At 35.4% G+C, this 15,691-nt stretch overlaps 1 protein-coding gene across 1 annotated transcript; it reads left to right on the top strand.

Moving 5' to 3' along the window:
• Positions 1–63: 63 nt before the first annotated feature.
• On the top strand, positions 64–13,677 carry LOC147400374 (protein DETOXIFICATION 42-like). The gene is made up of 14 exons (XM_086446043.1): positions 64–326; positions 691–846; positions 2,028–2,149; positions 3,478–3,687; positions 3,800–3,993; positions 7,363–7,498; positions 9,052–9,148; positions 9,302–9,402; positions 10,804–10,970; positions 12,102–12,173; positions 12,264–12,375; positions 12,458–12,558; positions 12,657–12,778; positions 13,412–13,677. The coding sequence occupies exons 2-14, from the start codon at positions 770–772 to the stop codon at positions 13,467–13,469; spliced, it is 1,569 nt and encodes a 522-aa protein (XP_086302169.1). The 5' UTR covers positions 64–326; positions 691–769; the 3' UTR covers positions 13,470–13,677.
• The last annotated feature ends 2,014 nt before the right edge of the window (positions 13,678–15,691 follow it).

The following is a 15,691-nucleotide window of genomic DNA, read 5'->3' as shown; positions in this document are numbered from 1 at the left end:
GTGAAACTTTTAATTGGAAAATCATTATTATTATTATTTTTTTGTATTTAAGTGTCATCTGGAGATGAACAAAGGAACCCAACAGGGACGGGCATATCAAACATTCAACGATCAAACCAACACAACTCAGGAGGGGCTTATCAAACATTCAAGCCCTTCCCTCTCCCTCTCCCTCTCCCTCTATCTCTCAACATTCCTGCTTTGGTCTTTAGTTTCTTGGATTCAAGGAAGCGGAGAGACCTTTTGGGTTTTATTATCTGGACCATGAATTAGACGCTCATGACTAATCTTTCTAATGGACTTGTGGGTTTCCTAAGCTGACAAAGGTTTGCTAATTTTGAACTAATTGTAATTTCATTTTTAAGCATACCAGGATTACTGTCTGGTTGATTTTATACTCATTTCTTGCAATTCTACGCTATTTTTTTTTCTTGTTTTTTTGAGAAATTTGATCATATTTGCCCTTTTATTGATTTTTGTTCTAGTGGTTGTTGAACCTTGTTCTGGGCATATTTCTTTCCTATGTTTATTTTTATGGGTAAGTTGGACTTGAACCCATGACCTGAAAGTTGGATTGCAGCATATCAACCAACTGAAGAAAATGAATCTAAGCCTGGTTCTGGGAATTCTTTGTTTTTGTTGATTGATTGATTGATTGATTATAGCTAAATTATGGTTAAATTTTGGCAGGGTATGGAGCTTGATTGGACAATAAACCACAAAGTTGTAATGTTCACATAGAGATAGAGGTGATTCAATCAATTCAACTATGGATGAGGTAGATGATATGAATCTGTTAGGAAAGAAGAGGAAGATTCCGTATCATGTTTTCTTCAAGGATGCAAGGTGCAATTTTCTTTGGTTCCATGGAACACAATTTTTTTTTTTCCATGATAATGAGTTGTTCCATATGGCTTTTGAATATATTTAATAGTAGAAACCTGAGTGTTGGCATAATTCCATATCGCCTGGGTACTCTTGGGATGTGCAGGGGCAACCCTCTACTTGTATGCCGGTTTTCAAGGATGAGTTAGGTCCATGGGCTTTAACATGGTACCAGAGTGGGTTAGTATCTCCAGCCCTGCGTTGAGGGGGCGAGCCGAGTGTCTCCAGCCTTGGTGTTGAGGGGGAGTGTTAACATAGACCCACATCGCCTTGGTACTCTTGGTACTCAGGGATGAGTCAGGACCATGGGCTTTAACACTGAGTACAAACTGTTTTCCTAATGTAAAATTACTTATGTTGTGACAGAAAATTGGTCTTGAAATGCTACTTGATATCGTCTTGAATCTTCATCTCATCGGATTCATGTATCTGACACAAAATAGGCTAAAGTAGGGATGTCGACAGGGAAAACCTAAATAAAACATCGGTCCCAGTTCTTATTGATTTCGATTTCGGTTTCGGTTTCGGTTTCGGTTTCGGTTTGTGGTATAATTGGCACCAAAACCAACCCTACAAATATCTGATATGCAGGTACCCGATATGATAGACAATTGTTTTTGAATGAGAAAAAAAACCTTAATCTGTAATTCCTCACTTGATAGTTGACATAAACAATGGGTTCTTCAAGCTAATCAAACTTTTAAGAATAAAACTTTAAAATATTTGGATATGGAGTCTTTATTTGTAGTTGAAATTGAGAAGGATTGGAGACGTTATGTAAAGAGAAAGTAAAAATAAATAAAAATAAAGATTCCTCAATTCTCTTTAGATTCTAATTTTAGCTAAAGTACATTTACTTTTGGATACTCCATTCCTGCCGGGTACCTGATTCTTATTGCGTTCCTAAGATGGGCAACCCATAGCTGAACTGGAAAATCATTAGGTCCACAAAGATGGACCCAAGACCAACTAATCAGTTCTGGGTACATTTGGTATTTGTGTACCTTGGTACCCATTGACACCCTTGGAAGGAACAAGGCATAGAAGATTTATATCCCTGCTGTTTGTTTCAAATTTCTTTGAGTTTGCTTCATTTTTCAGTTTTTTTTACTTATATATATTTTACTGCTTGTTATGGCCAGGCATGTTTTCAAGAAGGATGAGCTGGGCTTGGAGATAGCACGTATTGCATTTCCTGCAGCACTGGCTTTAACAGCCGATCCCATTGCTTCTCTAATTGACACAGCATTCATTGGGCGTATAGGTTAGTCACTCTCTTTGTATATCTGAAATCGAATGCTGAACATGATGCTAGTTAGGTTGAGAATCCTCCCCTCCCTAGAATCCATGCTTATCTAAGGAGAAGATACACATTGAGTCTGCTCTTATTTTCTTACTGCTGTTTTGCTTAATATTGGAATTAAATTACTTCTCTGTTTATGTACAATTATATTAAGGGGAGTATCCTAACAGGATGAGGATGTATGAACCAATACAAGAAGGATATATAAGACTATAATCTCCCATGCTTATGTTGTGTAGAAAGAAAAAGGTCTCCAAGAACACAACAGTCCTCTATGGTGTGGGCTAGGTGCTTTTTTTTTTTTTCCAAAGAAAATAAACATTGAAATATAAAATACCATCTCAATTTCTGCTTTCTTCCTTATAGCAATATATAGATACTCGGTTCTCTTTGCAACCCATGTCTTCAATTGCAGGAAACATGAAAAAAAAATCAATGACGAGATCATGATCTTGACTTGCTCTCCAAATTGAAACTGTCGACGTGAACATGCTATTGTCTGTTCGTGATCTATTTTTTTTTTTCAATAAGTGAAAATTTATTAATGAAGAAAAAAGGAGGGCAAGATGACCATCTGGCTATACAAAGAAAGTGTATTATGCAAAAGCAAAACAAACAACTACACAACTACACGACTCTCATAAATCACTAAATAAATCCCATCTGAACAAAAAGTCCTCAAAAAAGACTCCCCTAAATTCTACAAAAATCCTACTCTAGGAGAAGATTGATCAAAAAATTAACATGAGAACCTCGTGCAGGGGATGTTCCTTTCCATCAAAGATCCTACAATTTTGCTCCACCCAAATACCCCAACAAATAGCAGAAGGGGTTATGGACAAAAGGATTTTTTTTTATTGAAGGAGTTTGTTTTAAGGTTCCAACATTGAAATAGAGCTGAGATTGAGAACGGAAAACACCAATGAATTATAAAGAGAGAGAAAATGGGCCCAGACTACCCTTGCAAAAGGGCAATGAATTAAAATGTGATCAGTCGATTCTCCACTTGACTTACACTAAAAAAAAATAAAAATTGACAAATGGTACCCCAGTTAACATTATATTGTCCATGCTGAGAATCTTATCAATGGCCGTAGACCAAATGAAGAAATAAGCCTTTGATGGGACTTTTGGCTCACAAATGGCTTTGACAGGCAAGGGAAGCTACGATCATCCTCCACTGAAGGGTCGATGTGGATCTATAGCTTCTTTTGAATAAAAATATTGATCACCGAGCTAAATGTTCTAAAAAGTACTTTATATATTGTGATATATGTTTCCTATTATAGGTCCAGTGGAGCTTGCTGCCGTAGGAGTTGCTATTGCTGTGTTTAATCAAGTATCAAGGATTGCCATATTTCCTCTAGTCAGTATCACAACTTCTTTTGTTGCGGAGGAAGATACTGTCGGTAGAGTGAACATTGAAGATCAACAAAGCGATAACCTGGAAAAAGCTTTTCCTAAAAACAGCGAGATGAAAGAGTTGATTACTGAAGTTGGTATGTTAATATTAGCTATGCTGTTCTGTCAAACGGATGCATGTATTAGTCCAATTACTGAAATAATTGAGTTAAATTCTCATACAAATTTTCTCCCATAAATCTCAATCAGATTTGGATAGGACCGTTCAGAAGTTTCCATCCGGAATTGGAGGACAATCCAAGATGTTCAAGCATGATCATGAGAAAAGACATATTCCATCTGCATCGTCAGCATTGATTATTGGTGGAGTGCTTGGCCTTCTCCAAGCCATGTTTCTCATTTTGGGAGCAAAACCTATCTTGGAATTAATAGGTGTGAAATCTGTAAGTGCCTTTATTAGTTATACTAAAGAGGCTTTTAGTTATTTCTTCTCTTTGCTTCCTAACTAGGATGTCCAAAATGATTTTTTTTTTCCTTATGAATTTTAAATAGAAATGCTATAATAGCAGTATTTTACACGAACATGGATATACAAATTTTCTGAGTCTCAAGTACATGGGAGGAGTTTTAGGAATTTGTGGCCTGAACAGTCATTTTCCATTGATCATATGATTATATGAGGTGTGCTACTTACATGGGTGGATCTTGCATGTATAGTGTGTTTGTATGGTCATGAGAATAACACTTAAAAAATTTCCTTGGTCCCAGAACATGGATTGTTCGATTTAGTGTGGGCTTTGTTTATCTTCTATGTAAGAGGATCTTAGCATTTCAATTAGGATCTGGGATTTATTTTATTCCAATAGGAAATGATTCAACTTCTTTCCTTGTACTGCCTCTATGAGTTTCTCCAATACTTTTGTAGTACTATTTTTATCTAATAGGCTCATGAGTTCTGGGTTGATTGGACACCCTCAGTTTACAAGAAATGTTAACAGAAGATTTGGTTACTAATTTCATGGGACATCTTTGTGTTTCTTGGGCTCACCATGTCTGGTTGATAGCCCCTTCCCCAGGCTAGTTAGATGGTGCAGGGCACTAAAGCATTACTGACTGGAGCCTATTTACCATTCCAGATTAATAATGCAAAATCCTAACTAAAATTTTAATGAAAAACAAAAGTATGAAGGAAAATGTTTGGTCTACCTGGAACCTCCCGAGGTCAATAGATGGGACTGAGTGATGCGTGGTACCTCAGAAGTGAAAAGTGATCTCCTCGCTTTAACAGCAGGAATCCCTTCTCCATGCAGAGTTTTTCAAAACACTTGTTTACTTTTGGGGAAGTTTTCAGGGTTTTGGGTTGGATCAGAAAACTAGAACAGTAGAGTTTAGGGTTGATTTGAGAAAGCTAGAATGACAAGGTTTGAATTTGGGGAGCTACAAAACATCAGGGTGCTAGGTTTGTTTGTCTGACTAGGGGAATGGCCTGGACAATTTGGTTGTTGGTTGTTCTATGTAACATAAGGGATACAGGGTTTGATTCTAAAAAGCATCTTTCATTGGGTCTACATGCTTCTTCCAGAGGGTATTGGCTTGGCCGATCTAGGCTAATGGGGAGGGATATTTATAGATTTTTGAGGGTCATTCACTAGGTTCTTGGTAGATCTGGGCCATTGATTGGTTCCTATATTGGGTAGGTTTCATATGTGCGCCACTAAAAGCAGTTTGGTTTATTTGAAGTCTATCAAATATATCTTGTAATAATCTAGGCTATTTCTTGAGTAGATATTGTATTTTTGTCTTAGATCTCTTGACCATTGAAAGGATTTTTTGATTCATTCAAAGCCATGATCTGTTTTGGAGGATCTGGACTCTTAACTTGTATTTTTGAAGAAAATGATCTTAAATCTAGACCATTGGATGGGTTATGGATGGTTTTGATGTGTTTAGTGTAATTTGGACATTTGTTGAAGTTTAGAAAAATTGTGGCTCGAATCTAGGCCATTTAAGGTTTTGCCAACAATTAGGACTACTTTTACGTGAGAATTGGGGGTTTGGTTTGGTGCATTATTTGTCGGTTGGACCCTGGGAGCCTAGGTCCAATCAACCAGGTTAGCTTGGACAAGTTTGTTTGATCAGTGTTGGTAGCTGAAATCCAATTAACTAGGGATTGGTTGACGTATGAACTTTGTGATCTAAGGCTAGGAAAGTCAATTATTGAGGGTGTCTAGAAATAGTAGGAACCTATGTACAGGCTATCTTACAAATCCTAAACAAGCAATTGTTATATAAGAGTGGGAGGAAGACCCAAAGAACATGGATGGTGATAGTTAAAATAGTTATGAACTCACTCTCAATCATGGTCTAAAATATCGTATTGATTGAATGTTTCGGTTAATGAAAAAACTGATAGGGTATTGGCCGATACATTAAATGATTTGTATTGACCTTGGTCATACCGGTACATATCAACGATACATTCCAATATTTTAACCATGCTCTCAATAACAAAATACTTGGCTTTGGATAGAGTTGAATGGAGGAACAAGAATCGGTTAGCCGACTCCAAATTTCTGGAATAAGGCTTTGTTGTTGTGATGCTTACACCTTATGCCTCATGGTGTTGGCTAGCTGAGGGCCTCACCTTATCCCTTTGTGTCTGAAAATATTGCTTGGAACAAGGTTGGGTCAGAGAAACAAATTCCTTAATAAAGAAGTTGCTTTTATACAAATTGGTTCAGGTCCAGATAATGCAAATTTGAATTAGAATGGCATTCTAATTCAAGTACAGGTTTTTTTTGGCTAAGCAGAAGAAAAAATATTAAAGATGCTGGGTGAGATAACCAGCAAAAGAGATAATTCAAGTACGAATTTATTGTGTTGTGATGCTTACATATTATGCCTTGAGGCTTATACCTCAAGATGGTGGCTAGTTGGTTAGCTGAGGGCCTTGTCTGAAAGCATTGTTTGGAACACGGTTAGATCATAGAAACAAATTCCTTAAGAAAGAATTTGCTTTTACACAAATTGGTTCAGGTCAGGATTGGCTGGCGGGTTTAAGAAATATGCTTAACCAGAGATAAGTCGTAGACCCACTCGTTTGAGAGAGCAGAGCGAGTCGTAGTTTCTATGTCGTCCTCCGTCCGTACAGGTGCTTGAGCTAAGGCGGCTTTTAAGAGAGATCTCTTATGGGCGTTCACTTAGCATACTTTTTTAGGATCGTCCCCCTTATCTTATTCTTCTTTTCATAAGTTATAGCAGAACCGCTTAAAGATTTCCATGTCTACAAAAAGAAAGGAATATGCAAATTTGAAAGAGAAAGGAATTCTAATTCTAATTCAAATTTATTTTTCAAAAATTCTAAGTACAAATTATGACATAAGGAAAGCTAGTTATTTTTTACATAATTCAGGTACATACATGATATGGTCTACCAATTATGATGTTTTGATCCTTCTTTCTTCAGCATTATATATATATATATATATATATATATATATATATTCCCGGGAAGTTGGATTTTTGGAGCTAGTTCAACTCTTAGATAATCATCAAATCGTTATCCAAATTTGGGGTCAGCACGAGTTCAGCTCTCAGATGATGACTTACTATCACTTTAGTTACAAACCTCTTTTTTGACTTTGGAATGGAGTGCATTTTGATTCCTTATATTTGCATATGTGAAGGCATAGATACATTACTGGCATGATCTGATAAATTTGGAAGTGAAAGTATTCTATTTCTTTGCGTTGCATGTGTATACTTATTTTCGTTACATCATAAGTAACAGCAGGACATTTTTGTTTAAATAGGATTCCTCGATGCTAACCCCAGCACGGCAGTACTTGACATTGAGATCGCTTGGTGCTCCTGCAATTCTTCTCTCTGTGGCTGCACAAGGAATATTTCGAGGTTTTAAGGACACAAAGACTCCTTTATATGCTACTGGTAAGGAGAGGTCAGAAAACTTTGTTGTGTTTTTGCTATTTTTTATTCATCTTTTTTATACCATAGCCATGGAGGTCAATATAGCACCATCTGACCCTACATTTTTTTCACTTATGGATCCTGAAAATATTGTGGTTCAAAATCCCATGTGATTGGATAGTAGAAAACTATTTTCTTGAGTTATGTGTAATATATTTTATCAATCGCATGTCGGGAAACTTCTGTGGGGTCGGGGCGTGCAATGATAGGGATTAGTCCATATCTCATAAGAGATGTGGGATACCCTATGTTATCAAATATATATATATAGGGAGCGGTTCGGCAGCCCTAAAGTTTGCCAAGTTTTGTGCCAAACATTTTTTGTAAATCACTTTTGATGGGGTTAGAAGTGTTGGAATAGGCTGATTTTTTATGAGGATGATCTCTACGGTGAAGAGATCATCCTCACAAAAAATCAGCTCATTTTGAAACTTCTAACCCTAGTTTACAAGTTGAAGAATCGTGGACCGTCCAATTTTTGTAAATCACTTTTGATGGGGTTAGAAGTTTTGGAATAGGCTGATTTTTTGTGAGGATGATCTCCTCACCATAGAGATCATCCTCACAAAAAATCAGCTCATTCCAAAGCTTCTAACCCATATTTTGAAAAATGTTTGGCACCAAACTTGGCAAACTTTAGGGCTGCTGAACCGTCCCCATATATATATATATGGGAAGCGTTCGGAGGCCCTAGAGAGAGCCAAACAGTGTGCGAAACTTTTTTTCAATGTATGGGTTAGAGATCATCCTCACCAAAAATCAGCTAATTTTGAAACTTCTAAACCTAGTTTACAAGTTGAAGAATTGTGGACTGTCCGATTTTTGTAAACCAATTTTGATGGTGTTAGAAGTTTCAGAATGGACTGATTCCGAAACTTCTAAACCTAGTTTACAAGTTGAAGATTGTGGACTGTCTGATTTTTGTAATCCATTTTTGATGGTGTTAGAAGTTTCAGAATGGACTGATTTTTGGTGAGAATGATCTCCTCATCATAGAGATCATCCTCACTAAAAGTCAGCCCATTCCAAAACTTCTAACCCATACATTGAAAAAATGTTTGGCTCTCTTTAGGGCCTCCAAATGTCACCCTATATATATATGTATTTGATCAATCAATCAGTCAAATCAAGAAAGCCTCAGCCAACTATTTGGGGTTATCACATGAATCCTGTTTTGGCCTTCATTTCGACCTTTAACCTACACGAAGCACTCCTCATTTATTTCATGATTGGTCTTCATTGAACAGGTCCAAATTGTCTTAGTTTATTTGAATTTTTTTTTCTATTGTGCTACTTATTTTCCTATATGTCCTCATTTCTGATTTTGTTTCAAGGTACTAGTCTTTCAAATCTTCCATCTGAGCATCCTCATCTCTGCTACATTTATTCTACGAGCATATTATTTCTTGCTTGCCCCAACATTCTTCTCTATGAAACATAAACCCTTACGATTTTGTGTTATACAATTTAAAATGCATCTAACTCTCGTATATTATTTATTCGATTTAATTTAGTGGCAGGGGATATAACAAATATCATTTTAGACCAAAAATTTATGTTCGTTTTCGGTTGGGGTGTGAGTGGTGCAGCCATTGCACATGTAATTTCTCAGTAAGTTAAACCTGATTTGTGTTATTATTGCTTTCTGTTTTACAGTTTTTCTAATATATTTTATATGGTTACAGATATTACATGCGTAAGAAATCTTAATATTTTCAGGCATCTAGCACCAGCGTCCCTCACATAACTTTTGGTCTTTTACAGGTACCTAATTTCAGTAATACTGTTATGGAGATTAATGAAAAAAATTGAACTCTTACCTCCGAGTATCAATGATCTGCAATTTAGTCGATTTCTTAAAAATGGTAGGGTATTTAATTCCTCAATCAGTAAAATGTCCTACCATTAACTATTTACCTTATGTTGAGGTTTTGACTATGGTTTTCCACTTCGAGGAAAAATTCAGTAGTAGTTGACATTGTTATACATTTACTTTTATTTGGGTGACAATCAATGTGATTATAAACGATTCTTTTTTAAATGAGTACTACTCCAGAAAATAGGGAAATTAAATCTGTAAGAGAGATTAAATTTTTGAGCTTGAAATATGCTTATAAAAACTTATGAAGTTCTCAGGAAGTTAGATAATAGAAGGTGGCACAAAAGCTTTATACCTGTAACATTATCCAATATGTTGAACCAAAAATTTTCAAGCCAACAACGCTGAAAAGTCTGAGAGTCTTCATGAGAGTATTTACCCCATACAGTTGTGAGAACCTAGGGCTTACCAACCAAGATTTTCAGCCAACAATCTGTATTGCATAACATGCTCATATTTTTTGGCTCATAACAAGATAATCCAATTACCCTTTTGGATGTGAAGTAGGGGGCATAGCCTTGACAAGGATGCTTTTCGATCCATCTACATTATTAAATGGTTCCAAAATGTTGCACCACATCTGACCTTATTATCTTTCTAAATGCACTCTAATGTATAAGGGAGAATTAATAAGGATAATGGAAACCTAGATAAAGGATTCAAAACTTAAATCCTTCTATGGTATCCAGCTACTCAAATAAAGATTTGAGTGCTGGAAGTTAACATCGCTAATTTTGCCCCTCATGCAAATGCAAACACACACAAAAAAAGCTATGCATTTACAACAAAATTTCCTCGGTTTGCAAATCTTGAATCTCTTCTAAAAAATCTACTTGTGCATAATTCTTCCAAAACATTCATCGACCTCCATGGGCTCTGATCGTTCCAAGTACCAATTAGCCAACCTAACAATAGAAACAGAACTTTCAGCTCCTAGGGTTATATGCTCTTTGTTGGCCAGCTTTTTTATCTCCTTTTCTAGTTTTGAAATGCGATGTCTAAGAACTTGCATGTTGTTCATGCGATGATCATTTTTCATCATCTACAGAGAAGGAACTGTAAACTGTTGAGCTGAACATGTTCGCATCAACACCAAAAGAACCATTGTTCTTCACAAGTCCTCAGAAACTTGAGAAAGATGGTTACGTTACTGCAAACAGTTCTAGAAGCTAGGAAAGTTTATGGAAAATGTCATTGATAAACTTTGGGATTCCTAACTGATGTGGCATAGGGTAACATAAGTGTTGAGATGCAGACTTTAGAACCCCGCACAAATATAATGCAGCGTTTCCAATCTGATATCTTTGTAAAGAATCTTAATTTACAATTTTTGTTGACATTTTGATTCCCATTTGCCCCATGCCTCTGTTTTTGCAACTTATCTCAGGTTCTCTACTGCTGGTGCGAGTAATAGCCGTTACATTCTGTGTGACCTTAGCAGCATCGATGGCTGCACGTCAGGGATCAACTTCCATGGCTGCATTTCAAATCTGCTTGCAGATTTGGTTGACAACATCTCTTCTTGCAGATGGTTTAGCTGTTGCTGGACTAAATGTTTTATTCTGAATGGGACGAGCATGAGTAGGTAGTAACATTTCTTCTCTCATATATTCAGGTATATTTGAAAGGAAATTTGTTTTGAAATTTCAATATGCCTTGATGATAGTTTCAAAAAGTGATTTTTAATTAAGATGCCTAAGGAACAGTGAATGGCCTGGAATAATACAGAAAATGAAATTCATTGGATAAATATAGCTGGAACCACAATAAATAGTATATATATATATATATGTTGTGGTCTTTCACTTATAGCCATAGTATTAAATTTCGACATATTTCCACGAAAAGTGCCAAAATATTACTATTTCCACAAGGTTAGAGACAAAATTTAACCGACATTTTCTATGTATATATTTTGATGGAAATCACAATTCCTTTCGTGAAATATTTTGATGAATATTGAATTTCAATCGAAATTATCAAACTCTAGGTATAAAAATGCAATATTTCAGTGAAAATATTTTGATAAATTGTAAATTTCGATCGAAATATTCATGTAAATGTGCACATACTATCATCCATATTTTAATTAATTACATATATTAGAAACTTATTTATATGTATTTAAAAGATAAAAAAAATAAATATGTATGATAATGTATTTATTTCAGATTATAATAATGTAAGAATGTAGTACAAAATAGTATGTTCATTTAATGAAGCGATTTACATACTAAATATTATTGTGACATTATCATTCTCATTTCCATGAAGAATATAGTTGTTTTGGATGCCGGACTCTTAGATACTTATGCCAACGTGTAGTGAAACACTACCAATCTTCTTTTCCACTATTCATATTGTTTGTTTATCGTAGTTTAAGACTTATGAGTGTGTTTCCATGTTTGATTTTTTTCTTTCCCACACTTTTAATGAAAATTTCTGTCATTGCATAATATTTATATCATTTCCTTGACAATTGTATTGTTTTCCACACTGGTCGGCATATTTTTACGAAATATTTCCATTTCCAGGATGACCAAAATAGACATAGATATCGAAATTTTATACCTTTCATACAGCACATTTAGGACATGGATAGCCCTCTCACAAAAAACCTGCATCCGGAGAATGTCTTCGCTTCAAACGTTTTTAGAAAAATTAAATGATTTCGAACTGTTTCAGGCAATACTGGCAAGCGCATTCGCTGAAAAGGATCATGAGAAGGCAACAGCCACGGCATCCCGGGTATTGCAGGTACTTCACATTTGAATAGAAAAATCTCACATTTATTCCCTTGATTGTTATAATTTCTTCTAAATATTGTGTGAATGGATAATTATGCAGCTGGGTTTGGTTCTTGGTTTGGTACTTTCGTTTCTTCTTGGAATTGGTTTGACATTTGGGTCAGTATTATTCACAAAGGACGTGAATGTTCTGCACCTCATAAGTATATCTTCTTGTCCCAAAAAAACGGAGATGAACAATTTTTGTTTATTTCATTCAAAGTAATTCTTCTACTAAAATTGTTTCCTTGGTTCATCAGTTTGTAGCAGCTACTCAACCAATCAACTCCTTGGCTTTTGTTTTTGATGGTGTCAACTTTGGGGCATCTGATTTTGCATATTCTGCCTACTCCATGGCAAGTTGACTAGCCTTAAAAAAGAATAGTAGTCCTCCTCTTTCCCTTTTTGTCTATTTCTTAAACTGTTTTACTAATGAAGCTTCATTGTTCTTCAGGTTTTGGTGGCCATCATGAGTATCTTGTGCTTGGTTATTTTCTCAAGCAGTCATGGTTTTATTGGAATCTGGGTAGCTCTCACCATTTATATGAGTCTCCGCATGTTTGCTGGCTTTTGGAGGTAAGGTCACTTAAAACAAGTGTAGAGAAATTAATCCAAGAACAATAAAGAAAGAAAATAAATGAAGTTGAAATGACATATAGTAACACTGATTTTACGTGGTTCCCTCAAAATTGAGGTATGTCCACGGATTCACACTGATTCTTTATTACAGACAGATTACACCCTTTCACCGAATGAAGAGAAATATAAACCCCCTTGAAAACGTAACTAGGGTTTTAGATAATATCAATGAAATTACGAAAAATTCCCGATGGAGCAGTACTCGTACTGAAGTTTATTTTTTGTTGGCATCTTCCTTAAGGTAGTTAAACATCAGTTTATCTTCTACTCACTAAATGAACTCAAAGAGGAAGAAGATGAGAAAACTTTTGATGGCACAATGCATCAGGAAAAGGGTGCCTCACAAGCCAGGGAACCACCACCTTTATGTCATATGATGCATCGCTGCCCCTTTGCTTACTTGGCGCCCATTTCCTAGTGTGCCGTGCCAATAAAAGTGGGGAATTTTTTTGAAGAACTCAGTTAGCATAGAACAAATGTAGTGGACCATTGATCGACAAACCAAAAAAAGTGCCTATATCATGAATTCAGGTTTCAATCATTGTCTGCTCACAAATTCCATGCTTGCAGGATAGGGACAGGATCTGGTCCTTGGCATTTTCTCAGAAGCCCAGCATTCCCTTCTTAATGATTGGCAATCATTTTCCTTTATCTTAGGTTTCTTTTCTTCCTATTAAAAATTTTATGTTGAGACCGAAAACTTTTTACTAGAAATGTGAAGTGCTTGTGGTCCATTTAAGTCAAAATTGGTTGGACCTTGGTTCTTCCTAAGAACCTCACATGGATTTTCTGCTTGTAAAAAATCATATATTAATCACATTTTCTAGTTTCTCTTCTTTTTCTTTTTCTTATTATACTTTTGCAATAAATATAAATTATTCAGTTACTGTGGAAACTTCAATGATTCAACTGTAAAAAAAATATTTCTTTCTTGTTGAAACATAAGATAGTAATATTTTGAATTTCATGCAAAATGCAAAATAATTAGGCCTACCCCCCCAAATCGAAAGTAAAAGTCCTTTTCTTAAATCAATTCAATGGCTTCGAAAATGGATGGCTACCGAATTCTGAAATTTAAAATGTGATCAATGACATGGTTTTAAATTCTGGATTCTTGCATCGTTCGTGAACGATGCCCAGATGACTTGGACGATTCAGCTTGTTATCTTGAACAAGACAGGATTATTTACTTACAGATTTGTAAACAAAAAAGAAACAGAGGAAGTAGGGAAAATACTCCAAGAAAATGGCAACTCCCAGCTATGGCGTTTCTGTCTCGTTCACAAATGACACCGAGATTACTTGGGCAAATCATCTCACTCAACATGACACCGAGATTACTTGGGCAAATCATCTATGGATTTTCAAAAGAGTTGTGTTGGGGTGACACAAAGGGAGACACAGGGTGACAATGACATGGTGTCGTGTACATTACTGTAGATGTTTTTCTGTGAGATACGAGTAAAAAGCATCTATGGTTATGTGCGCGCCACATCATTTGTGTCACCTTTGTGTCTCCGTTTGTGTAATTCCAGCATTTTCCTTTTCAAAACCATAATTTGTGAACCAAGATGACTCAGGTGAGTCATCTCACTATCTAAGGAGTTTCAAAATCATGATTAATAGTGAAAAAGTGTCTTTTTATTTTAAAATCCTTAGAATTTCGTGCTCTACATCCATATGCTACATGGATGTACCATCCATACAAATCTGGATAATATTCACAAAAACTACTTAGGATCTGTTTAATAAGTGAGAGTTCACCATGAGAGTTGGACATTCAAGTGTTCAACTCTCTGAAGTTCAACTTTTGAAAAGTTGACAATAAATGTTAATTATAACTTTTGTGCTTGGTTGCTTACAAGAATTCACCTTGGAGTATATGGAGCTCCAACCACATTAGGAGACATGAGGAAACTTTTTTTTTTTTTTTCTAAATCCAATTTCTTAAAAAAGGTTGAAAATAAATTCTTATTTATTTTTATTTTTATTAATTATTTTATTATTATATTTTGTTCTCACATTAATATAATAAAAATAGTAATATAAGTTTTATTATTATTATTATTATTATTATTATTATTATTATTAGTTTTTAATTTATTATTATTTATTTTATTTTCACATCATCATAACAATAAATAAAATTATAAAAAAAGGGGGATGAGAGCTTGAGTTGTCAACTTTCACCTCTTAACGTGAAAGTTGAAATGATTCAATTTTAGGAAGCTACTGAGTTGGTGAGTTGACAATTCTCGTGAGTTGAGCTTTCCAAACACAATCTTTAGCAACTTGCGAGAGTTGCTAACTCTCATGTTCAACTTTCGCTCATCAAATACACCCTTACTCTTTTGAGAATAGTCTGTTAATAAATGCCTTGTCCCTACTAACCAGGCTTACGGTTAGGACACTCGTCATCAAGAAAAAAAGTATGTTAATAAATACAATGTATCCTATTTCTAATCCGTTATTAGTAAGAAGAGGAATTTTTTGGATACAGAAAAGAAACGTGCTGGAGTGATCTTAAATTGATTTCATTTCTTACTTTTCTGACGTGGAGGTGCTCACAGAACCATAGATGCATTTCACTCATATGGAGATGAAGCATCTATGATTCGTAATCACCTCCATGTAAGCAAAGTGCGAAATGAGGTCAAATTTTCAACATTATTCTAAAATGAGTTTTGAAGCAAAAATACCGTTATCCTTTCAACAATTTTTGAGATTTAAAGAAATTTGTTTATTTGAGAATATTTGGTTAGTTTCGTATTTTGTCAATCTCAAGACTTAAGTTGTGTGTCAAACCGGTTTATAGTAAAGACATATGAAGATCTTGGTAAAGCCGCTCAA

This window comes from Akebia trifoliata, chromosome 6 (genome assembly GCF_017979445.1).
Source record: "Akebia trifoliata isolate Shusen 1 chromosome 6, ASM1797944v1, whole genome shotgun sequence".
Lineage (NCBI taxonomy): Eukaryota > Viridiplantae > Streptophyta > Magnoliopsida > Ranunculales > Lardizabalaceae > Akebia > Akebia trifoliata.
The sequence above is the reverse complement of the archived record's forward strand: the minus strand, read 5'-3'. Positions and strand labels throughout refer to the sequence as shown.

What these genes read in the sequence shown, in the direction of transcription:
- LOC147400374 (XM_086446043.1), top strand. Translation starts at nt 770, where the DNA reads ATGGATGAGGTAGATGATATGAATCTGTTAGGAAAGAAGAGGAAGATT. An exon ending in GTTTTCTTCAAGGATGCAAG is followed by an intron (nt 847 to 2,027) that starts GTGCAATTTTCT and finishes TGTTATGGCCAG; the next exon opens with GCATGTTTTCAAGAAGGATG. An exon ending in CGGCATCCCGGGTATTGCAG is followed by an intron (nt 12,174 to 12,263) that starts GTACTTCACATT and finishes ATAATTATGCAG; the next exon opens with CTGGGTTTGGTTCTTGGTTT.